Genomic DNA, 26110 nt, shown 5'->3' with positions numbered 1-26110 from the left:
TTTTATCCCTCAATGTCTAAATGATATTAACATGGGCTTTTCTGTTACATTTAATTTTTATGTGGTTTAATTAATATTTAACAAGTTGGACAGAAAATCCGGATCCCATCACACATTAATCAAGCAGATGAACATATCTAGCTTTTTCTCAGCAGTGATAAAAACCACTGACAGAACAATGAAATTAATTGACGCCACTTAAATTATGAGACCCCATCAGCACTTCACCTATTGGGGTCTGAAGCCTCACAACTCACTCCTGGTTTGCATCTAGAGGAGAAATTTGCTCTAGAGTTTAGATCCAAAATAAAAACAATTCAAACCGACCCAGACCGTGTCCATAGACATTTGAATCTCAGCCTGATCCAACAAAACTGATTAAATTTAATTACAGGATCGAGCCTGAGGTAAATATGACATAATATTTTAGTTAAGATTTCACTTCTTTTGATTTAGAGCACCATTTGAATAAGAAGTGCAACTTTTCCCAGTTCCAGTTTTTGTTTAACATTTTGCCGCTCCATTTTGCATTTTGTTGTAACCTGGGTTGAGTCAAGTGCAAATCCTCTGCAAAGATTGATTGAAAGGATCCTATCTCTGCATCTGAAGCAGAATAAGGGGGACCCGCATGCCATTTAGTGTGCAGTGCATTGTGCTTGTTATGGCCTAATTAACTCATTACTTTCTTCTTTTTTTACAGAGTAAAGTGTTTACTCCTCAATTTAAACAGTTGATAAACTCAACATAGTTCTCTTTAGTTTTCGCTGTTCTGTATGTCCTTTAGGTTGATTAAATGCGCCACTTCAGCCAAAGAATGGAATGTATTTTTGAACCAGATGTGCTCTAAAGAGTCTTGTCCATAACTCTTCAATGTGCTGTCAGCTCCCGGTCAGCAAGATTAATTTTGTTCAGTGTCCATATCAGAGATGCTACTAGCTTTTTTTAATTATTATTGATTGGTGTAGTTACCTCAGTGACTCTATGCTTAAAGTTGAAATGCCTACATGGTATTACCATAACTTCACTATGCCTCTGGCATACACAGTTTATCTCTGCATATTTGTCTTGCAAATGTGCTTCTGTCCAGAGTTTCTAGATCTTTTATCTGTGAAAATACAGATTTGTAAAAATGTCTGCCTTGTTTTTCTACTTCCAGATGAATTCTAATAAGGCCTGTGCTACTGAAAATGAAACAAACATTATATTATGCGATACATCTACCTTGAGATTTGGTACTTATTACACATTTTTGTTTACAATTATCAAGTAGTTTTGGCAGCTTCAAATATTAAAAGTCCCTTGTTGGGTGGAGGATGCATTTTTTGTGCATATGATCACTGGTTAATAAAGCTGCAAAAGTATACAAAGGATGTTTAAACAGCCCAGACTGTGATGGGGACTGTGTTTTGAGCCACCCTGGTATGTCAGCAGACTAAGCTATGAACAGAGGTACATTGATTATTAAAGGCCATGATCAGCTGCTGTGTTCTTCTCCTAACTTTCTCCACCCCATGAGTACACAACCTACCAATGTTTCAGACAAATACAGTGAAGTCAGGAGAATTATGTCTTTATTCTCAATGACAAAAGCTGTTTTGTTCACTGACCACAGAACTTAAAGCTTTGGGTTGTCAGAAATCATGATGGTTTTACCACTTTGGTCTTAAGGCTTTTTCTCTACTTGGTTTTGTTCTACTTGTCTTTCTATATATCATATTAAATCCAGTAAAAGGGGATAGGTTCAGAAAGAGCAGCCCAAAATAGTGAAATTTAATACAAAACTGTTAGAAACTGGGGTTGTTTGAGTTTGATTTGGGATTTTTTAATTTTTGGTATTCCTTCGTTTTTTCTATTAGTTGTGCCTCGTTTCCACCTCAGTTCATCCTTGGTTATCCTTGTTTATTTTTTTTCTAGTTATTCTCTGTTACTCTAGTTTAATTATGTTTCTTTAGTCTTCTTTAGTGTTAGATTTATTTTCTGTTCCCCTGTATACTCTCCCTCACCCTCTTGCCACTTTTTCTCTCCTCCTCAGTTTGTGTCCTGCTCCCTTCCCTCACACCTGCAACCCGTTAGGTCATCAGCCTAGGTATTTTGTATAGCATTTAACCTCCTTAGTAATTAAGCCTTTCATCTTCAGTTACTATTTGTCGGTTATCATTTCCTGTCACTTTCCTGTGGTCTCCTTGTGCCTCCTTCTAGTTTCTTTCCCCAGAATTTATGGTTTGGCTGTAAATCCATTGATCTTTGTAAGTTTTTGTTTTCTAATTTTTTAATTGAAAATCTTCAAAATAATCCATGTTACCAGCTCCTCCCTCCATTTGGGTCTGTCCTCCAACCCACAAATCCTTATAAAGACCTGATCTGATTTCCGGTTTTCATCTTTGCCAAAAAAGCACTACAAACAAGCAAAAAAGAAGACTACAGCTCTATAATAAAGCTTGAATTGAATTGAATTCAGGCAAAGTTGGAGAGACGTTACAAAAAACCCTCGTGATCTTTCCTACATCTGAGGTTGTATGTTTAGACTCCAGTATTTATAATAGGGCATGATGAACAGCTTCATCTACCATAAAAGACACACAGTTCTATTCAGCAAACTCATCTCATTGAATCAGACCAGAAGTGTTGACCTATTTTTCATGCTTTCCCAATACTTGATTTATTGTACACACAGTCTGAGATCTTTGCTTTCTGAGCTGATGCTGGATTCACAAACAGTGTGTAAAATATTTAGTTGTCATCAGTAATAAGGGCTGTTTTTGATTTTTTTTTTTTTTTCAGTTTACTTGTTTGATAACTTGTCTTCAAGCCCTCCATACTGAACATGAACTATGCCTAAATAAACTCATCTATGCATCTGTTATTGCTTACCATTTATGTGATCGGTGTCTTTTGTTTCAGATGAAATCATGCAACAAGAGATCAGGCCCCTGCTGGCTGTGGACATCATAGAGCAGCTTCATCGGCAGTTTGCCTTACTTTCAGGTAGATCTTAACCCTCTCTCTCTCACTGTGATATGGTGTGCAATGCCATTAATGCAAACAAAATAAGTAAAAATACATTTTATTCCGATTTGCTGCCATGCAGAACGACCTAAAGAAATCTACGTCTCAATATCAGGGCTGAATTGTTACATATTTTATTGGCAGGTTGGAATCCGTCAGGTTTCATTTAGAGCAGGGGTTTTCAAAGTATGAAAGGGTGAGCCCCCCTCCAAGGAGCACAATGCCTGCTGCGCCCCCCCGCCCCCGCCGTGGAGGGGGGCGGAGGGGATTAAAGTTACTTTGAAAAAGTAACTTTAATCAGACTACTGATTACTCCTTGAAAAAGTAACTTAGTTATATTACTGACTACTTGACTTGGAAAGTAACTAAGTTACACTAAAAGTAACTTTTTAGTTACTTTCAGCAGCTGCTGACAATAACGCTCTGCCTCCTGTGAAAATCACATTGATCTTTGCTAATACTTAATTGTAAGTTATTTTATAATGGTAACATCAACAATGTGTCTCCACTGATAAGGTTGAACTGAAGAGGAGATTGTACAAAAAACAGTACAAAAAATAAAAAAAACATGAGTAATTTGTGTGGTCCACTGTTGTCTGGAAAAAATCTAAGAAGGATTTTAAAGCCCCCCTCCCCCCAGCCTCCAGATTCTGCGTTACGCCCCTGAGTTTGATGTCGCAGCGCACAGAGCTCCTCCTGCAGCTCAACAGCTCAGATGGCTGCGACACTTACCGTAATATTAATAATTATAACGGTGCTAACTTGCCATTATAATTATTGCCAACTACGGACACGTTTATTCGTGGCTGTTTTCACGTTTATTGCGCTGTTCATATTAGTCTCGATGTTTGCAGTTTTCTGGAGCGCAACGCGAAGCTCGACGTCATTCAGAGGTAATACATTAACTTGACATTAACAAAGACACAGCGGGACGGATCATCCGGGAAATGATGAACAGAGAGAGACTGAGTAAAACTACCTTAATGACGGACAAATTCTGGGATTTATTATGAGTCTCTGCTTATTTCCAACCCCAAATGAGCAACTTCACGTTCAAAAACGAGCCCAAAAAGGCGCAACCCGCCACTCATTAAATTTGCAAGCGATTTTTAAAAGATGAAGCCCAAAGCCGTTTATAATAATCGGACTTGGCGACAGAAACTGAAAATAGTTCCAGTTTTTCCACCAACAAAATGCGCATCTCCCCCCATTTTTAACATTTCTGTCGCATAGAGACGTCGGTCACTCGACAAGACGAGTAGAGGAAATACGATTAAATAACAAAAGAAGATAGTAACGCAAAAATGATTTTGATAAGTAACTGTCCCAAACATCACTGGCCAAAACATCCTCTAAGGTGGGAAACATTTCCACTGATCCCCGCTCCACACGCGCACCCCACAGTACCAACTTTTTCCTAAATCCACAGAGTTGATCGTGTGCGTAAAAGACGTTTCTCTCACATCAGTAGACAGCAAGCAGATAGCTTTTCCGGTTTATTTTTTCCCTCGCACCGCGCCTCCCCTAAAGTGCTCTGGCGCCCCCCAGGGGAGGCGCGCCTCACACTTTGAAAACCGCCGCCATAAGGGAAGTAACTTATTCATGATCTTAGTGAAATAAATGTTGCCACCAATCAATCTAGAAAAGGTTATAAGCTGTTGTTGATGTGTTTTCACTATAAGCTTTACAGCAGTTTAATTGGATGCTTAGATTCAAAAGTTGGATATGTCTTTGCTGTTATACACTCATATTCAAAAGAATAAGGTATGTGTTCTGATGAGGCTCATTAGTCAGGTTAAAAGTACATTTTGAAAATAACATCCTAATAGCAGATACAGTCAATTACATTTACTAATACAGAGAATAGAAATTATATTTGATTACCTGACATCAAAACATTAACAGAGCTATTTTTCAGGGAAGCCTTATGCACTACTTCTAAAGTGCCAACCTGACTCACACTTTCCATTCGTCTTGCAACATGTCAGTTTAGAGTTCTTTCACTGCAAGTGTAAGTTTTAAAGTGACAAATGGAAGTGAGATATCTGCCCTTCCTAGCTTTTGAGCAAAAATTGATCCATGATATAATTGCACAGTCAGTGTTTGTTATTTAGTATTTGAATTAGTTACAATTTGGAGTATGAAAAAAGAAATTTAAAAAGTGTATTACAAATGTAGCCATCATTATTAAGGTAACACACTGACATTTAATTGAACAGTTATTTCTTTTTGATTTGACTTCAAACATTCAAATGATCACTGATCACACTCTTTCAAGATATTTTTCAGACCACAATCATAGACGACAGTTTCTCACTATCCTTCCAGTCTTTAATCATACATTGGTCGGTTCTCAACCTAAGTTTAGTCGTTTCTGTATCTCCTTAAATGTTTCCTCTGCTTGATGCCAGTGTTTCCTTATTAAACAGACAAACATCCTCTCCATAACCACAGGATGTATCCTTCTACATGATTGTTTAGGACGTGAGAAGCTGGTGTTAAATAAGTTGTTACCAGCAGAAAAACAATCTCCCATTGCAGTAATTATCCAATAGGAGGCTTGTACCTATTAGCTTAATTAAATTCAGGTGGGGACTGTACTTAACTTGGATAAAATGTAAAAAGTTAGGTTGCAGTCTAATTTACTTCAATTTGATTTCATTAACAGTTTTCTAAATCAGTTGAGATATTTAGAATTTAGAGGATCCATTTAATCAGACTCTGAATGACTCAAGTTTTGATTTAATGCTCCATGGTTAAAGGAGTATATACTGTTAGTGCCCAAGAACAGACTGGTAATAATAGTTTACGAGGTTGATACTGTGGAGCAGTGGTTAGTTTGTGTATTCTCCTTTACCTCTCACACAATCACAGCTGGGAATGAGTCATCATCATGTCATTTCTGTTGACAGGATAACATTTTTGCATGATTTTTGGCAATGAACTGCAATGAAGCAAAGATTAAAAAGGGCAATAAATATTACATGGTGTTTTTGTGCTGCAGGAGGGCGAGGAAAGGACGGTGCCCCCATCATCACTTTCCCAGAGTGCTCAGGCTTCAATGAAGTGCCAGAGGAAGATTTCCTTAATGTAGTCACCTATCTGACCAGCATACCCAGGTACGTCCACACACAGGAGAACTTAAGACTCATATGTTTGTCAAGGAGAGGTTTTTACTCTTTAAAACTACAATATATAACTTAAAAAAATGTTTTTACTGATTTAATAAATTGTCACTATGTGGTGATAGTATAACATGAAACAAATAATCTGTGAACAAACTGAGCTCCTTTGCCTCCTCCCTGTGGTCCGACTGCCATCTGCAGAAATACACAGCTCAGTCAGAAACAACCATTCACAGTTAGGAGGAGGGTCTAAGCACTGACAATCAAGCTTGGGTATGCACTGCTCACACTCTTCCCCTTGCTCTCTGTTATGCTACAGTTCCTTCCCCACATTTAAGGCTGGCATGAATGCTCAGGCTAATTGGCATAACCATTATTGACGACAGAAGAACAGTTTTCCTGGAATGATGGCTTCTCCCCCATTAGCACAGCTCCAGTGATGGCGTGGTCAAGCACGTTTTGGCTCTTAGAAGTCAATGACGGGAGCAGTCTCATCACAGAGAGCTGTTCTTCATTATAAGGGGCGGGGCTACAAATGCAGCAGAGTCTGAACGTCACACCACAGGAGAGGTGGAGAGAGGGAGGGAGAAAGAAAAATTGAAAGAAAAAAGCCATCTCTCCACATTTTCCCTCTTCTGCTGCTCAGTTCTCACTCCCAGTGGAAGTGCTCTGCTCAACAGAACTTTGTTTTTATTGGCATGACAGCTTTGTGGCCAATCACATGTAAGCATATGTGAAAACAGTGGGTGAATGTGGGTGAAGATAAAGATATTATATAATAATAAACTATTATTATTATTATTATTTGTTCATTTGGTAGATTTGGTTGCAGTGCTTTGTTCATTTCCATCCACCCATCCATTTCCTAACACCATTGTCCCTATTGGGGTGAGGAGGGGTGCTGGTGCCTATCTCCAGCTAATGTTCCGGGTGAGAGGCGAGGTACACCTTGGACAGGCCGCCAGTCTGTCACAGGACAACACAGAGACATACAGGACACAACCATTCCCCCACACACTCACACCTAGGGAGAATTTAGAGAGACCAATTAACCTAACAGTCATGTTTTTGGACTGTGAGAGGAAACCGGAGTACCCGAGAGAACCCATGCAAGCACAGAAAGAACATGCAAACTCCTTGCAGAAAGACCCCGGGCCGGGAATTGAACCCAGGACCTTCTTGCTGCAAGGAAACAATGCTACCACCAGCGCCACTGTTCATTTGTTTTTGTTAATTAAAACTTTGAAATAAAAATATACAAAAGTAAGAATGCATGCTTTCATAACAAAACAAATACACAAAATTAGAAAAGTATAATGCTTCTCATATTGGGAACACTGAATGCAAAAAGACTTATCATGCAAACATTTCTATTTGCCGGCAGATGATGATAAATTAAGATCCATTAGGGAGCCAGAAGAGCAGGTTCTTCTTTGGTAGCTGATCCACAGGAGCTGGCTTGCTGAGAAGAGACAAAATTCCAATCAATAAGCTCCATGAGCAGCATATACACAAGCATGATTGACAGAACTACAGTCTTCCTCCTTTCTGTACTGAGAACTACACTTGAAATAAAATATGTTAAATGAAATTCATCCCTGTGATTGAAGATATGTGTCCCTTTTAAGATTTTCTTTCAGAGTACTTGGCAATGTTTTCCAGACTTTGGGAACATAACAGACATTCCACTCTAAAGCCTTTTGTATCATGTCTTTCCAGCTTGGATGCTGCCAGTATCGGCTTTATCATCGTCATCGATCGACGTAAGGATAAATGGAGTTCAGTGAAGGCCTCTCTATCCCGGATTGCTGTGAGTTCTCCAAATGCCACCTCATAAGAAAACACACTTCTAAACAGCAGTAGTCACACTTCTGGGCAAGGTTGCCACATTTATTATTAATCAAAACTGGGTAACAATGTCAACTTGATAGACATGAACCAGATTCCAGTTAGCTTTCATGAGCAGAAAGTGAGGTGTGAACACAAACTGTTAAAGGATGAAAGCAACATTAGAACTGATAAAAGAAACAGCCAAAACAAGATGGGGATTGGAACAGACAGATGAAATGTAAAATGGAACAGCATCTCTGCTGAGCCAGATCTAGAACTGGTCCCAATACTCAGGCGTTGGGCTGCACCTGTTGCCCCTCTATGAAGTGTGGACTCAAAGTGCACAGAAGGGTTCAAGTGAGCAGGTTGCAAGCATGTAAAAATTTGAGAGTTGGGACAGAATACCTGTGTCGAAAATTCATCATCCAAAATGGCGGAACCGGTCACTGTTTAGGTATTTGTGCTGCTAAAAAGTGCAACTACAACAGCAAAAAGGAAAAATCTATTTTAAGAGTGCAGTAAAGGTATTTTTTCTTTCCTAAGTTATTGCTGGAGATATTTGACTGTTCAAAGGTGTTTTGTTATGACTGAACAATGAATATGATTTTTCGTCTCCTCTAGTCTGAGAAGAAAACATTTGTTTAAAAATCATAATTTTTAAACAAATATTTATTTTCTTTCTTTCTCTAAAGAAAATAAGAACCAAATATCTTTGTTTTCCATTCCCACAAAAATTTAAGGTATGAAATTCATAACTATGTCTGATGTTTTCCTTGCAATGACTTTCTGGAAAAGAAATTTTAAAAATGCATAAATTTCTGTGCAACTTCTGTGTGACTGAAATTTTGAGACACTGTACCTTTATTCAATTACAATTTCATGAATATTTTGAAAAAGATTTTCAAAAACATATATTGTTCAAGAAATCTACACCACTTCTTAAGTCTTAGTATAATAAAATTTGTTTTTCTAACAACGGATAAGTAGTTAAGTTATGATATGAATGATTTAATCCCCTGGCTTAGTTTTTATTCACAAATACCTCTTTCTAAAAAGCACATTCATTTTTAAGGTGAAATAATTTTATTTAACAGTGCTTAAACATTGCAGCATCACAAAAGCCCAATCTTCATCCAAATATACTTTAAGATTTGAAATTTATCTTGAATTTGTAGCATTTTGTTTTGCTCTCCCCACAGGGAAAGTAAAATAAGTATGTGACAATTTTTTTTATTTCTTCTTGTTTCTGCTCAGTTTATCCTATCAAACATTTTTATTACTACCCAGATTGAATTGAATTGAATCAGTGTTGAATTATAGTATTGTGGTTGATTGTTGGTTGAGGAGGACAACTGACTGTGGGTCAGCCATCAATCAATCATCCAATTCTAGTCAAGTAACCAATGTTGAAAATGCGTCATTGATTCAATGCTGTTTTTTGGTTGAAATCTAATGAATGAAATGCTGATGTATGATCAACATCTGATCAATGTTGAATCTACAGTGAAACTGTCAAGAAATGGCTTCATTATGCGCCAGAACGGGAAGAAGGCATCAAGGAACCCAACGTGACGCCAACCAGAGTCAAACTTTGGTTACCCCAACTTGTACCGTTTCCCTGGTTCATACAGTACAGCTTACCCCTCCTGGATGCTCTTCTTCCATAGACAATTGACTGTTGTTCTGACAATCAAAAAGGAGTCAAATATATTTAAAAATCTATACCTGTTTTCTTAAATAAAATGCTATATTAATGTGATGTTGTCATTTTTAGCCTTTTGTACACACATTTTGGATTTTTAGTGGTATGTCATGATATAAACCTATCAGACCCCAAAAACTTTATCTGAATCAGCATTGATTCCTTATCTTTCATCCAATATAAAATCAACCCAAATGTGCATGTTGATCAACATTCAGATGATAGTTGAGTCAACATTGTTTCCTAACATTGATTCAATATAAAGTAAACACAGATATGTGTTTATTTTGCAGATGATTCAACATGTAAGTCACCAACCACTTTCAATTCTGTTTCAATGCCAGGCTTCAATGTGGATTCAATGTTTCTGCCTGACATTGTTTCAATGTTGTTTCACTCATATTGTGCTATCTGGGTAATGTGTGCCATGATATACTGTTTTCTTTGAATTTTCCATAAAAATGGAAAAAAAATAAAACACTGCCTTAATTCCGCCTTCTAACTCAAAACGTCACATGAATTGTGGGTAATACACTGCGCCAAAGTCCGCATGGAAGCAGACTCAGCATAAGAGCAGAAATAAGTTTGAAAATGGGAGGGGTGAAGGGCAGAGTGAAGAATTGAAGACACACTGTGCACTCAAACTCTTCAACATAATCGCACATTTGAAGGGCACAGGGGTGGAACAAGGGTTGAAGTGAGTATTGGGATGGGGCCCTTAACTGTATCCTGCTGTAACCTGTCTTTGGAGGAATCTGAAGAAAACTTTATTAAGCAGAAAGATAATAAACAGCTCAATGATGGACCTCTGTGTGCTATTGTTTTCAGGGAGCATTTCCAGGAAATCTCCAGTTGGTGTTGGTGCTGAGACCTTCCCGATTCTTTCAGAGGACAATAGCTGATATCGGAATAAAGCTCCACAAGGATGACTTTAAAATGAAGGTGTGTACATTTGTACTGAGTATTAATTTTTGAAAGAAAATTTATTTAGTTTCTGAAGTTTTGTATTTCAGTAAGTAAAAAATTAAAATACTTTTGTAAAAAATACTTTTTTCACCAAATGTGACAGATTTTTCACTTTAACTTACTGTGTTTTTTTCTGATTTTTACTGTATCTAATCATTGACTGACCTCTATTACAATAGAAACAAGGCTAAGTTAAAGTACCACATACTCTCAACTCAAAATATTTAGTTTTACCCATTGGTACGGCACATTACCTTGCTAGGTCTTTAATTCCCAGACATAAGTAAATACACATTTTTATCATAAAGGGTAAATGTTTTTGTGGGAAAACATCTATAATGTAGTATGTGGTTCTGAACACTTAAAAGATTGTAGTGCTTTTCTTTCAGATTGTCATGCTGAACACTCTGTCAGATCTTCATGGGTATGTGGATAAAAGCCAGCTGACCCAGGAGTTTGGAGGAAGTCTTGAGTACTCTCACAGCCAGTGGATACACCACAGAACTGTGAGTAAATATTGAGCATAAAACCATTTATATTTTTACTTTAAGTTCTACTTCATAAGTAGGTAACTAGCTAAAACCAAGCCTTGGGTGAGCACAATGTCATGGTGTGTTTAGTTCTTTCACCTATGGGGAACCCCTTTCAAACAATCCTCTATATTCATAGCACAAACATGTCACAGATATTACATACATGGATATTTATTTAGAATATTACTTATGAGTTGGTTAATGATGAGGCTTGATTAGATTTCCAGTTTGACTGCTGGAGGGAAGTGGCATTTTGTAAACACACACAGACAATCATATGGTGCAAAACATAGTGAAAATATTTACAAAAATATATACAGACAAGTACTTGAAATTTTCAACAGTATAAATGTCCTTTTATCTGATCCTCTTTTTGCTTGAAACCTGTGATCTTCATCCCTGACCACAAATCTATGATATTGTTCCTCTGTATTTTATTCTTCAAATAATTCTTGTATTTCTCCTGGTTTCTAATCTTGGCTTTGAGCTGTTTCTATAATACTCTACAAAAACTCCCTGTCTCGTTTGCCAAAAGGCTCTTTTTTGTCATTTGTCAGTTCCTTTAGGTCATTGATGATTGAGGGTTTGTTATTAGGGAAGCATCTCACTGATCTGGTGAGGATGGATTATAATTTTATCACGTTTGGCGCAACCTCAAAGCCTGAGGTACTTTGTGAATAACTTCTCTCACCAAGGTAAAATTCTAAAAAAAAACAAAAGAGATGTCTCTAGGAGCTACTTTTCATTTTAGAATTCTTTTAGAATATGAGCCTGATCACCTCATAACCAGCTGATTTCTTATATTTGCATCCATGTAGTAATGGCATGACTTTATAGTGATTCCTACTCATCGGTACTGAAGCGAAATCTTGAGTAATACCAATACTGAAAACTTCATTCACACACTACAATAACATGTTGCAATGTGGCAAAACATCTATAGACAAGTCATGATCCAATATACTTTAAAACCAACTTTCTATTTTAGAAGGTTCTATCTGTTTCTCGTGAGGTGGTAGTAGAGTAAGCTATAAACTGTGTAATATTCTGATGCTCAGTTTAATAATTTTTATCTTGCGCTAAAGCTAATATTTTGATAGCTTCATGGTTATAAAGAAATTAAATGTCTTTTGCTAGGGTTAGAGTCAGCAAGACCAATGGTTAGTTATGTCTCAGAATGTGTCTGGGTTCTTTTTTCAGGCCATAGAAAACTTTGCCTTGACAGTGAAAACTACAGCGCAGCTGTTACAGAAGTTTGGGTCGGAGCTGTCAGAGACGGAGCTTCCCAATGACGTCCAGAACACCAAAGACCTGCTCACAGCGCACACTGACAAACACAATAACCTCAAGGTTAGGCAGCACGTTTAGAACACACTAAATAGTGCTTGACAAGACAAATATTTCATCCAACTTAAGTTCTCTCAACCAATGACATAAAATGTCCTTCATGAAAAGGAAAGCAGTGAGAATGTGTAGGCGTACAAATGTTTTACAAGTCACTTGTTTACTATTTAAATGCTTTCATGCCTCTAAAACAGGAGGAGCTTAAGCTAGCTTTAAGACAAGGTAGTACCTTGTTTACCTGCATCAAGGACCAGACAGCCAAATCGGAAAGCCAAAAACTCAAGCCTGACGAGATGGAGAACCAGACAACTGTGGAAAGGTAACTGACACCTTTTATGTCGTGTTGCTAATCTTAATCTATTTTCGGAAAATGTTCACCTTCCCAATATGCCTGGTGAAGTAGATTCTTTCTGTTGTAGACTCCTGGCCCAGCTTGATGAAACAGAGAATGCTTTCGAACAGTTCTGGTGTAAGCATCATCTGAAGCTAGAGCAGTGCCTGCAGCTGCGTCATTTTGAACAGGATTTCAGAGAGGTAAAACTTCTGTCAGCATGGCAACCTCTGTCCAACAACCTTTGCATAATTTCTGTCCTCCCTTCAAACACCTTCAAGAATAAAACCCCTGAAAGATTTGAAGAAAAGATTCCTCTCATTTTCTAATGTTTTGTGCCTTAGGACTTTGGCAGGACAGACATTTAGAACATCTGTTATATAAAAAGCGACCAAGTGGCGTTTTTGTATTTCTGAAAAATAACACTCAGTGTCAGGAAATTCAGTGGCTGAGTGGTTATGAATTAGAATGCTTAGTTTTAAATATTATATTATCTCTTCAATATTGTTCGCAATTATTGTAATTTATTATCCTTCTCTCTTCAAATAGAAATTTTTATGATAGGTTTGAAAAATTACTTAAAGAATTTAAAAAGGGAGACCATTATCTGTGGAGATTTTAACATAAACTGGGGAGAAACATCTTACAGAATGAACCTTAGAAGAATAACTGATAAATTTGATTTAGTCCAAGTAATTCAAAAGCCTAAAAGAATTACTTCATCAAGTAATACAAATATTGACTTAATATTTACTAGTGGTTCTCAGAGAATAGTCAAATCTTACAACATGCTAGCTGGATTTTCTGAAGACAATCTGATACTTGTAACCAGGAAGCTTTCAGTTATTCTGTAAGAAAACACCCGTTTATAGACAGTATCAGATTTGGGTTTGCACAACTACTTGAATACGTGTGATTATACACATCTTGACCACCTTCATAATAATCAAACCTGACCTGTTTGGAGTTAAGCTGCTAATCCAACTCTGTTTTCTTTTTCAGTCAGAATGAAATTGAACATAAAACACAAACTATAAGGACTGTACTCCCCTATCCTCTCATACAACTTTAACACATGGACTATCCTCACACACACACACACACACGCACACGCACACGCACACACACCCACACATACACACACAAACACCATGGACTGTTTTCCTCACACACATGTGCAATCTGTAAATCTTATCTGCCATTATTTATCTTGTTTTATAGACCTACTAATACATATATAATACATTTCCTAACATTCTTGTATATTCTGTATAATCTGTGCATATCGCTCCCATATTTATATTTATATTTAGTCTTGTACACCTGTAAATAAATATTTATATCCTGTATAGCACTTCTGGATAGATGCAAACTACATTTCGTTGCTTGTACTTGTGTCAGTGCAATGACAATAAAGTTGAATTCTATTCTATTCTATTCTATTCTATTCTATTCTATTCTATTCTATTCTATTCTATTCTATTCTAATTGCCCAAAAGATGCATTTCATGCCCTTTGGCGCACAGACCAATCAGACAAAAACGGAGGAAAAGTATTATTTACATTTGAGTGAGGTTTTCACATCCTTTTATTTTTATTTTTTTATTTTGTGTGTGTGTTATGTTATTGTCTGAGGAAAAATGCGCTTCAATGTCATCGTTTACATTTAAACAATAAAATATTAAAATAATGAAAAAATATCGGGTAGGAAACTTCTTGGTCTAAATAACATTGAATCTCGGCAGATTTCAGTGTTTTGTCACTTTGTAGTTTAATAATGCCCGCAGAAAAAGTTTGCGTGCCTGCTGCACAATTTCACGCCAAGGAAAACATGCGTATATTTACGCAAACTTTGCCGCAAAGTTATTTTTTTATGCATGCTGAATTGTGCATAAATATGGCGCCGCATATTTTTTGTGTGCATGCACCTTTTATGCATGATGTCCCAGATGTCTTGCAAGCATCGTAACCTGAGTAAATGGGCAACCAACTTTATTTTTTTAATTTTTATGAATTGACTTTAAAAAAAGTCAATTCAGTCCATTCATACATATAAGGCATGTTTTTATTTTTTGTTAACCTGTATGTTAACCTGTATTTTACCAGGTAAGTTGGTTGAGAACAAATTCTCATTTTCAACAACAACCTGTTGAAATAAGAATAGGAGATCCATGAACGCTTTTCACGGATCTCATCTAATTTTTCTTATTCAGGTTAAAGTGACTCTGGACACACGGATGGACTCCCTTAAAGGCCTTTCTGATGCTGGAGATTGTGTGGCCAGAGTGGAACATCTGCTAAAGGAGCTCAAAACACTCCAGGAAAAGGTTCAGGTCTGTCAACCGAAAAGGAGTACAAAAGGACACATACTTAAAACATTACATCAACATGCTTTCCTTTTTCTCTTCTACAAACACTCCTTTAAAATAAATCCCCTCTTTTTTAGGGGGTTCTGATGAAGATCCCATCACAGAAACATTCAAAAATCTGTTCCATATTATGTCTATGCTAAAAAAAGGTGGATGTATAGATGTTGCCATGTGGTCCTGTCAAGTTTATGCTTATAGCACGTGTCAGTTAAAATGCAGTTCAAAGTGCTTTAATCATCAAAACATCAATCAGTCACCAATTATGAAAAAGCAAAGATTTAGTCAAATGTCATCATCAAGCAAACATATTGATCAATGTTCCAGTTATTAATCAAATACAAATCTAAACAGATGGGTTTTTAGCCTCAGTGTTTCAGTTGTTTTGCAGTTTTCTGGAAATTTGTTCCAGATCTGTGTTGCATAGAAACTGAAAGGTGCTTCTCCATTTTTGGTTCTGGTTCTGGATGCAGAGTAGACCAGAACCAGAAGACCTGAGAGGTCTGGAAGGTTGATATAACACCAGCAGATCTTTAATGTGTTGAGGAGCTAAGCTGTTCAGTATTTTATGGTCTATTCTCTAAGTTCCAGGAAACCATGGAAGGATTTAAAACTAGGGTGTTGTTCTTTATCTTCCAGGTTTTGAACATTTGTCCAACATGTCAGTGCAGTTAAAATTGTTTTAATTTTCATTAGCATTATTCCAAAACCCCAGATTTAAATACTTACAAAATTATTTTTTGTAAAATTGTCAGTTAACAATTTTTGCTATATTTTTGACTTTACTTATTTTTATAGCCCACACTAGAAAAGGCCCAGCTCCATGCCATGCATGGTGACCAGCTCATCCAAAGTGACCACTATGCCGTGGACTCCATCCGGCCGAAGTGTGTGGAACTCCGGCAGGTCTGCGATGATTTCAGCAACGAAGCCAAGAAGAAGTCTGATGTCTTGTCTAAGTCTTTACATGTACACATGGGCATTGAGAAGGTATGGACGTGAAACGGTTGATGCATTTTGGAAACATCAGTCTCAGAAAACAAATCAGATGTTTGGTTTTAATGCATGTATATCTATTCTTTAATTAGTCCAGACACAAGGCTTGAAAATGACTGCTAGACAAAATGTTCAGAACACAGACTCAAGGCATTCATACAGGAATTCCACTAGTTTAATCTAGTATGGAAGTTTACATTTGGGACGTCTGGTTGGATTCAAGACTGACACGTACATGTTTGATACTTAAGACATCAAAGTGCCTGGTTATAGGAAGCAATTTAACTATTAAAATAGCTTTTTCAATAATTTTGTTGATGAATGGAAGGTTGGCAATTAGTCTGTAATTCTTCAGTAGTGATTTGTCAATAATGCGGTATTTGCTTATTGTCTTAGAGCTTAAGAAAAATTACATTGGCACCAAAAACTGGCCCACATCTACCTGTTGGTACTTTTGTGTGTTCAGGTTAATCAGTGGTGTGAGTCTGGCATCTACCTACTGGCTTCCCAAGCTGTGGATAAGTGTCAGTCACAGGAAGGGGCAGAATCAGCTTTAACAGACATTGAAATTTTCTTGGAGCTGGCAGAAAAGAACCACGTGACAGAACTGAGGAACCTCCACAACCAGTATGAGGTTATCCTGTCAGAGGATGTAAAGGTGCAGTACACAGAAAATCATTAGTTAAATTCTGAATAGAAATATTGTTGAGACATTTAATTTTAATGTACATTTGCAGGGCAGGGTCCTGAAAGCTCTCAAGCGACTGGAGGATGTTCAAGAGATGTTTGAGAAGCGACGTGTTAGCCTGAAGAGGCTATCAGCCAAACAGACCAGACCCATTCAGCCGGTGGCCCCACGACCTGAGTCGTCTCCTAAACGCCCTGCACCAAAGAACCCTGCCAGGACTCCTGGGGGCCAGCAGCGTGAGTGGGACATGTTTCAATTCAACGGAGTCATGCAAATGAATAGAAAACTTGTCCATGAGATTCAGACCATTTAAAAGTTTATCCCAGACTGTAAACTTATACTGACTGTTCTTGAATTAGGCTAATTGTTACTCTTACTGTACTTCTGCTACCTGAGTTTCAACCAAAGCCTGAATGCATTTAAGACTTTAATATAATTAATTTCTTTGTTCATTTAATTTCAGCCTTGGCTAGAAAGCTCTCTGATAACTCAAACAGTGGCAAGCCGCCAGCTGAAACAGATCCTAACAAGAAGAAGAACATACGCAAGACCAAGGGCATCAAGGTACTTCATCACTTACAGTATACAGCTTCCCATGATGCAATGAAAGAGAACAGATGACAATGACATTGACCTTAATCTTGATTTATGCTTGACTCATGCATGAGGTCTGTGTGGCACCACAAGGTCAAATGACATAATTTTAGCAACCACATCCCAACTGACACACATACACACACTATATATGAATTCTAGTAGCAGGCCAAGATTTTATCAAAGAATTTAAAACTGGATTTAAATCCAGTTTTCTTATGCTATGGTCATCTTCTAATCATAAAAAGTCATATACTGGTAAAAGCTCAATCCATAACTGTGCGTAAGTGGTTGTGTGTTTACATTTCTCTCAGATTGAGGTGATGCATGAGGAAAGCCAGGGAGGCTCCACCCATGTTGCTGTATCAAACGAGAGTGAGGAGAGCCTGTCCAATAGACGCAGGTAAGAAGAAACGCTGCTGTCTGCACTTGCTCCATTGACCTCAGGTGCTGATGTCATCAGACAATTAATGAAGAAGAAATTCAAACTTTCTAAAAATGTTTTTTAAGTAAAAACCTTTTCTCTGATAGCTATTTTTTAAAACAAGGTAAAGTCAGCGAGAATATAACAGTGACAGCTACGTCAGCCATTTCTGATCTATACTAACAGCTCCTCTGACCTCATGACACGTGATGGAAAAAAACGATGTGAAACCAGATTATTCAGCAGAGCTATGTTGTTGAACTGATTCATTTTGAGTCTTGATTCTAATCTCAGTGGTGGGTTTAAGTGCATGTGAGTGGGGGGATGGGAGGGGTGTTATTAGGGCAAACAGTCCCAGTCTGCATGACCTTCAGGATCTCAGTGAAATAGGACAGAGAAGCCTGTTAAACATGTGCTAATATAACATGAGCAGAAAGTAGGTCCTTGGGAAAATATGTTCTCTATCATCATGCTGTCAATCAGATGAATTTGAGAGCAGGATTTCCTGTTTTCACACAGATATATTATTCTGTTAAAATCCACATATTCTCTGAAGGGTAAGGGGGGGTCGGGGGGGGGATGTTTACTGGTGTCAGGTTCTTTAAAGTCAGCTAAAAATACCCCCAAAACTGTTAAACAATATCAAAACGCAAAGAATTAAAAGGAATTTCCTGTAAGAAATAAATTAAAAGCAAAAAATTATTTCCCCGCTGTTATTCGTCCCTAGAAGCCAGTCTTAAACTGTGGTCCAAAGATCACTGGATTGTCTGTGGACGCTCCCTAGTGGTCCATGAGATACTTCATGAAAACAATTGTTCATTTGCTGTGACGTGAGCTCAAAGTGCGACGCTGCAGCTAGCTTACCAAAGGATTGTGTTTAAAAATAATAATGGATGAATGGCTTAACAAAGAGTTACTAAAAATAAAACCTAAAGATACTGTTGGAAAGTTTCTCAGGGTGAGTTGCAGGTCTTGGGTTTTTGAACTCTTATTACAATACAGTATGCCACAGGCATGCAGATCTAGGTTGCTGTGTTGAATGTGATATGACAGTGACGAGGCAGTGAGCAGAGCTGTGCCCCACGCTAGCTATGTTGACTATCTACTGGCTGAAAGAAACTGTTCTTTTTTGCCAAAGCAACCCAAGTCTATATTTCTTTTATTATGCTTCTAAATTCCAAATAGCTCTGAAACATTATTAGTGCTCACAACACTTGTAAAGAACTTTTTTGATTTCCATTTATTTTCTATCATTGGAAAGATTAGATTTCATACTTTCTAATGTTATATATTATGTAGGTTATGCAGAGCTAAAACTCATCAGCAACTCGTGTGAAGCGCAGTTGTGAGAAGTGTTCTCATGAGTACATCTTAAGGGCTCAAAGCTGTTCAAATAAATTAAGCAACATATAAGCTAAGGTTTCTGATCACTCAGAAGTAGGACACACTTGCACAGGAAATCTTTGGTCTTTATTGCAAGACAATGTGAGGACAACTCAGTAAGCACAAACATTATTACAAATACAAAGAACCACTATTTTAGTTTTTTGTAATATCAACTGTTGACCATTGTCTCATTTATGTAAAAGCAGCAGTACAGGAATATGTGTTCTGGTAATACGGGCGACACAGTAGCAACACCCTAATTGCTGTGCAGTACAGATTACCCAGAAATCCTCTGGAGCTGTTGGATGCTGGAAAATCTATGGCTGCTCGCCACAGTGAGCGCACATCTGTGGAGTGGCCATGTGATGTAATCATGCGATCATAGATACAGGGGTGGTACGGAGCCTTCCCCTCCCCTGAAAAGTATACATACTGCATGGGAGATACCCCCATAGCTTTGGCACACATTCCCATGAAGACATCGTCAATGTACAGTGAGGAATTCAGCACCAGAGTGGCGTGGTAGATCTTTGCAGCCACATTCCCTGAAACTACGTACCCTGCTCCAGCTGTATAGTCCGGGTACGAAGGCCAGGGGTACAAATCATATGGGACAAAATATTTGCTGCCTTTCCAACGAACTGGAGGAGCTCCTTTGTGAACATGCCCCACCCAAAGGTTCTTTGTAACTGGTTGGCTAACCAGAAGATGCTGCAAGTACTTCACCAAGTTTGGCATATGAACAAAAATGTCATCATCTGCTGTCATGAGAAAGCGTGCCTGCGAGCAGTAAATGTGGCTCCAGTGGAATTGCATTATCAGTTTGGTGGTCAGGTTGTGAAATGTATCAATAAAATCCTGCTGGATCAGGTCTCCATAGGTCTTGTCTTCCTGCTGCAGGGCGTGTTGGAGGCGGAACCTCTGAGCAACACCTGAATAAACGCCCATAACAAACAAAAGCCTCACACTCACCCTCAGCTCTGACCAGACAAAGCTCTCATTACCCCACGTCTCCCTTATGGCCTGGCGCCGCTCAAAGTTCTCTGGGGAGGATTTCACAAACAAAAGCAAAAGAACATCATCCCAGTCTTTGCCATTTTCAGCTCTACATTTGTTGGGGTGGTTGATCAGGTACGGATAGGTCACTGAGTGACTCCCCACGCTGCCAGTGCTAGAAGTGGTATTGAGAAAGTCGTACCTGTTGATCAGGTAACGGTATGAATAAGATCTCATGTGGCTCACAACATGAAGCTCCAGCTCCTCCCAGCAGACTGTCAGCACACAAAGCACCATGGCTGTGGTCAGCAGGTGCACACATTGCCTTTTGTGGATACGCCGAAAATTCATGAACATTATGACTACATATATTTGAACATCAGCAGCACATTCTTCACTGTTTGAGTTTTCTTATTTTCCTGTCTTCTGTTTCTGTTTCTTTTACTCTTTCTTTTTCTGTCCCTCCAACTACCAAGTGCTGTCATATCCAGTAGGCCTTTTTCAGGTTCTTTAGCAAAGTGCTTTCTCCATATTTTCTGGATTGCATGCAGAAACACTAGTGCACCATCATGGTGAAACCAGATCTCAGCAGAGTTCAACTTCCCTCCTTCAGCAAACAAAAGACAGCATGCTGCCTGTTCCTTTTCTCCTTAAAGGCTTGCGCTGGTTTCATTTCTCTGCTCCACTTGTTCTTCAACCATTCAGGTTACTGAAATACCTGGAACTGGAGAGAAAAAAAAACCCTGGAAAAATACAGAAGTAATTAGATTTTGAATCATATTCTTTAGCAGGAACACTCATTTAAATTTGCTTTAAATAAGAAACTGAATGAAATCTGATGGATATTTTTCAACTAAGCATTAATAAACCATCCATACAGATACATCATTTAACAAAAAGAGGCAATGTGTTTAAAAATTATTTTTATAATTTTTTAACAAGCCAGCAGTCGGTAATTATCAAGATGACTGGATTTTCTGAAAATAGTTTTCTTAATGCTTGCATATTTTCCCTATTGAATCAATGTAGTCAGCTACTGTCAAAGTTTAAAAACTTTACATGTTTGTTCTGATTATAGAAATGCAACAGAGAAAGAAAAACTCAACTCTAGACAAAAAAATTATTTACTGACAAAGAAAATTTGTTTCAAAAAGTCTTTTCAACATTCTACTGTAATTATCATATTGGGTCGCTATTTGTTAAAAGACTTAGGTGACTGTTTTGATTAAGGCGACATGGGATAAGGCTGCTGGCACTCATGTTTACCAGGGTACCAACAAATGACGTAAATGTTGCTTTCTGGTTTGTATTGGAAACCAGATTACATTAAATTTTTCTTTCTGTGCAATTACAAAAAATTGTTTTTGTAATAGTGTCTATTTTTTTTTACAATTAATGCTATAGCTTATATAATGTATTTGAGGGTAAGTCATGAAGGAACTAAAATGTTTTCTTTTTCTCACATGCCTTTCCTAACCAGTTAGGTAGATTTGTGGGAAAATGTACTCAAAGAAGAATGTTATTTCAAAATAGTATTAATTAGAAGTTGCACCAAAAACACAGCATATTTTGCTGTGTTTTTAAATAAAAAATTAGCAAAGGTAAATAACAAAGGCAAAAGAAGACATGCACAAAATATGAATGTTTAAAATATTAATTTCAAACTCCCAAATAATACATTTACAAGGAAAGAAAGACAAACTTAAACTCTAACTAATGTGGTTTAAAAAGCAAAAGTATTTTAATCTGAAAAGGGAATAGTTTCTGACAAGTTCCCTGGTAAGTCAACACACATAGGTGTAGACCCAGATGTGTAGTTTAATGGGAGATGTTCCCAGACAGATGAAAGCTGTTTAGAATGCAAACATAAGTAAATCCAAATGAAAATATTATATATTTGCGTATTAGGGCGGTTTAAAGCAAGATGTTCACAGAGCCATTCTAAAAGTAAATGACTGACAAGTTATTTGCCTCTGACATCAACACATCAAGACAAGTCAGCAGACACATGAGACTCAGGAGGATCCCAATGTAGCAAACCAGTTTGGCTTACCTGCATGAAGAGGCAGCCCCTTTACCTCAGCCAGCATTAAAATACAGAGAGCTGAACCTGATCTCTGGAGTCATGTAGCAGTCTCAGTTTGTTTGTGTCTGGATCTTTAAAGGAGATCGACTCGTCTCCTGTTGCTAGGGGTGATATTTGGGCTTACACTGTGGCTCAGTCCTGAATGGAACCCTCTCTGCTTGGGTTTGGTTTCATGTAACATGATAAAACTTTGTAAAAATTGCCAGCATTTGGAGCAGCACTTTAAAGCATGCATTGGCTCAGGTAACATGGCCGGTGTCAGATGATCATAAAAAGTAGGTTGGTAAGAATTTGGATGGTCCTGACGTTCACTCATCACTTTAACAAAGACATACCAGATTGGTAGTCCGTCCATCCATCCATCAATGTTCTGTACACCCTTGTCCCTTAAAGGGGTTGGGAGGGGTGCTAGTGCCTATCTGCAGCTAACGTTTCGGGCGAGAGGAGGGGTACACCCTGGACAGGTCACCAGTCTTTCGTAGAGCAACACAGAATTTTAAGGTCCTTTTTTTTTCATTTATTTAATGATTTGCTTTTTTTGCTACCACTTACTTTTAGAATCCTTGATAAAATGCTCATATTTATCCTTTAACCTATTCAACCTATTTTTTACAAGATAGGTTGAATTCATGTCATAGAGGATGGTATAAAAGTGTCAGGAAAAGAACAGAAAGAAGGTCCCTCAGTAGCTGCATTTCATTAGCCATAGAATTGTGCAAATTGAAATTTCAAAAATAAATTTGCTCTATAGAAACATCCTAATTTTGAATAAACTCTGTTTTTGATAAGTTGCACTGGGATGAGGTAGTTTTTCAGCTATATTTTTTTTTTTTGCTGATAGCTAGATAAACTTTTTATAGCATCACATGAGTGATGGTCAGCTGGATATTTCTGGTTTGTAGTTATTTTTAGGGTATTTTGTTCCAGACAGTTTGCAGCTGACTCCACCAGAGCTCTCACGTCATTGCATATTTCATAAAACGTTGTGTGACATTGAATGTGTTGAATCCTCTGTAAGTAGCTGCTCCTAATAAGGGGTTCCAAAGCCCAAATAAAATGCTGATGTCTCCCCTGATGGCTGATAGATGGTGAGCGCTAGCACCATTGTTGAATTCTGATTATATTTTATGTAGCTGTTTGCATCTGTCGCTGCCATGGTTTTTAATGACTTATTGTGCGAACAAGCTCATTCACTTGTGATTTTAAATTAGTTTCTGATTTACTGGAAACATCCCAATATTTTATTTTTTTTATTTTTTTTAACTGTAGAATATTAATAAAGATTTGTGCACATTTGCAGTGGAAACACAGCTAGTGTTACATGTACACTGTCCGAGAGTGAAGACAGAGACAACAGAGATATTACTGTAAACAGAGCCTTCTTTTTAATTAATAAAAATGTGAGTCTAAAACTGGAGAATCAAGCAGCCAGTTGGCTAAGATCATTATAATGTTCCATGAACATTATAATGTTCATAGAACATTATGTTCATAAAGGCCCAACGTTTCTCAAAATTGTTGGGCCTCTAGTCCAAACAGTATTTTAACCAAAAGTCAACGCTGCTTTTCTGTGAAAGAAAACCTCTGCCAGTGAAAGACAGTGCTGGCAGAATCCTCCGCTGGGTTTGCTTTTCTTCAGCTGGAATATTTTCTGTATGTCACTTTTGGCCCAAAACCTTCTGATGTGAGCTCAAAAGTTGGGGATTAAGAGTATTCTCTTCTCTAGCATCTCAGCAGGATCACACTTATTTTTATTTTCTTATTTTCTTGGTTTTGTTTCTGTTTCTCTTTGCTTGTTTTTAGTTGAATTGTGCAGGACAGAAGTCAGTATATTTGTAAAAGTACAAATAAACAAAAAACTAATTGTGGTTGTATTTTTGAATAAATCTTGGCATTGTAGCGAGGTTTTTTAGAGCCACTTTAGCATCTGAAGAATGCGAGTCATGCTCTGCAATCAAACATAATTACAAAAACATGTATCTAGGGAAAACAAGGCATCACAATGATACCACCTCCAAACACATAAGCTACTCTGTAAAGGTGTTAAAGACAGGTGATCCATGCTTAACGGTGGAAATTACTCACAGTTGGGTCACCTCCATGTGAGCACACAAACAGAGAGGATGAACACCTTCCTGTTTGCTCTTCTTTGTGCCATGGGTAGAATACGTGTTGACACCTTCTCTATTCTCTGTTTCCTCTGAAATTGTTTGAGTTCTCATGATGCTGGTCTTCCTGCTGGTTATTGACACATGGCTCACTGCCAGTGCAGCACCTTGTGAGGGTGGGAGTTGGCGTCGGACCCTGCACGTTTTCTTTTTTTTTCTTTCACTGAGCCAGAGTTGTGCATGGTGCAAAAACTGCCTATGCAGCGATGGCAACTGCTGATCCTGGTATTTGGGATATGCTGTGCTTATTTAGAGCAATTTGGACTGCAATGAATCATCTTCAGTGCAAAAAATCTGAAAGACTTCAACTTGTCTCAGCAGAACTCCATACTTAGAGGTATGAATTAAGAGATTCCTTATGTCATATCTTAGGATATCTTAAGATATGGCTTAAGAATTATATCTTAAAAATTATCTTAAGAATTATAATTATTTTGTGTTTGTTAAAACACAAAATACAGAGGCAGGTCAACCCCTGATTGACTTTAACTTGATGAAGTGAGGTCTGTAGAGCTTTAGATGTTGGCAGATTCTTTTCTGTCTAGAGTAAACTCTAAGTAGAATGTTATTGGAATCACAGAGCTACTGCTTAAGAAATATTCTGCTTGACAACACCACAGAAATGGCACGCATAACTACGAGCATCAAACTTAAAACCATGTGCTAGTTGGAAACTGGACATTGTGTGTGTCACACAGCATATTTCTGTTTAGTTTGCACTTCTAACGACTCTAAAACCTAAATAGTGCTTCTCAAATGGAAGCAGAACTATAAAGATAATTTTTCAATTAACATGTTTAAGCACGTTTGGCTCTTATGAAACAGACTGAGCAGTTACTGGAACCTCTCACTGTCTCCAGTTATCGAAGGAGATTTGCTGCCTATCAATTTAGAAAAATTTATATGAATGTTTCAAAGGTATGTACTTTACTAAACATGGAGCAAATAAGATATTTTACTTAGTTTTGATCAATGATTTATTATACTCTGCATGTTGTTATCCGAGAGGACATTAGAGAGCTTAATATCTATGCTAAACTCTGGGAACTCAGAAGACTTTTTTATCCCTGAGGGTACAGATTGTTCACAATCAGCCTTCCTCACCTCTATGAAGTATTTCATCTGCCAGTACTTTGTACATTTGATAATCAGACATGTTTTGACTTACCGGGCTACTTTATGGTCTAGTCTTTGACTGAGTTCAAAAAAAGATCCAACTTTCCATGCTCTGATCTCTTCATCTCAATTCAGCATATATGCGTCTGTGAAAACTCCTAATTCTTCTTTATCCAATCTGTTGCTCTTTGAATAACTCCCACTTCCCACACCTAAACACTCCTCTGCTCCAGTGTAGCTGAATAAACTGTGAGCTGTTGTTTTAAACTGCCCTGGATGTGCTGTACAGAGAGAGGGAATGTTTTTGTGATTGGCTAATCGGGGTGTGGGAGGGGCCACTTTGTTATCTCATTTGGGTTGTGGTTTAAAGCTCCATGTTCTTCTTAGAAAGTCAAGATGATCAGATTTCCTCTGCATTTACAGACGCAAACAACTAAGGTAACAAGGAGAGTA

The 26110-nt window shown here is 37.7% G+C and overlaps 2 protein-coding genes across 6 annotated transcripts in view; one reads left to right on the top strand and one right to left on the bottom strand.

The window, feature by feature from the left end:
* mcf2l2 (MCF.2 cell line derived transforming sequence-like 2) overlaps window positions 1–26110 on the top strand; it is a 93571-nt gene that overhangs the window by 16882 nt on the left and 50579 nt on the right. For all 5 annotated transcript variants that reach the window (XM_044129829.1, XM_044129827.1, XM_044129826.1 and 2 more), the window contains exons 2-15: window positions 2902–2985; window positions 6011–6125; window positions 7851–7941; window positions 10492–10605; window positions 11019–11135; window positions 12363–12512; window positions 12701–12825; window positions 12926–13040; window positions 15051–15170; window positions 16002–16193; window positions 16666–16857; window positions 16937–17123; window positions 17351–17451; window positions 17796–17884. In XM_044129829.1, coding sequence (XP_043985764.1) covers window positions 2902–2985; window positions 6011–6125; window positions 7851–7941; window positions 10492–10605; window positions 11019–11135; window positions 12363–12512; window positions 12701–12825; window positions 12926–13040; window positions 15051–15170; window positions 16002–16193; window positions 16666–16857; window positions 16937–17123; window positions 17351–17451; window positions 17796–17884 — 1792 coding nt within the window. The remainder of the gene's footprint in view (window positions 1–2901; window positions 2986–6010; window positions 6126–7850; window positions 7942–10491; window positions 10606–11018; window positions 11136–12362; window positions 12513–12700; window positions 12826–12925; window positions 13041–15050; window positions 15171–16001; window positions 16194–16665; window positions 16858–16936; window positions 17124–17350; window positions 17452–17795; window positions 17885–26110) is intronic.
* On the bottom strand, window positions 19358–25902 carry b3gnt5a (UDP-GlcNAc:betaGal beta-1,3-N-acetylglucosaminyltransferase 5a). Its single transcript, XM_044129831.1, has 2 exons — window positions 25710–25902; window positions 19358–21030 (listed from the first exon to the last, which is right to left on the bottom strand). The coding sequence occupies exon 2, from the start codon at window positions 20642–20644 to the stop codon at window positions 19484–19486; it is 1161 nt and encodes a 386-aa protein (XP_043985766.1). The 5' UTR covers window positions 20645–21030; window positions 25710–25902; the 3' UTR covers window positions 19358–19483.

The sequence above is a fragment of the Gambusia affinis genome, linkage group LG10 (assembly GCF_019740435.1).
Source record: "Gambusia affinis linkage group LG10, SWU_Gaff_1.0, whole genome shotgun sequence".
NCBI classification, from domain to species: Eukaryota; Metazoa; Chordata; class Actinopteri; order Cyprinodontiformes; family Poeciliidae; genus Gambusia; species Gambusia affinis.
This window is presented reverse-complemented; position numbering and strand designations above follow the sequence as displayed.

Bases quoted from the DNA above. Each gene is read 5' to 3' on its own strand.
- b3gnt5a (XM_044129831.1), bottom strand. From the start codon at position 20,644: ATGTTCATGAATTTTCGGCGTATCCACAAAAGGCAATGTGTGCACCTG.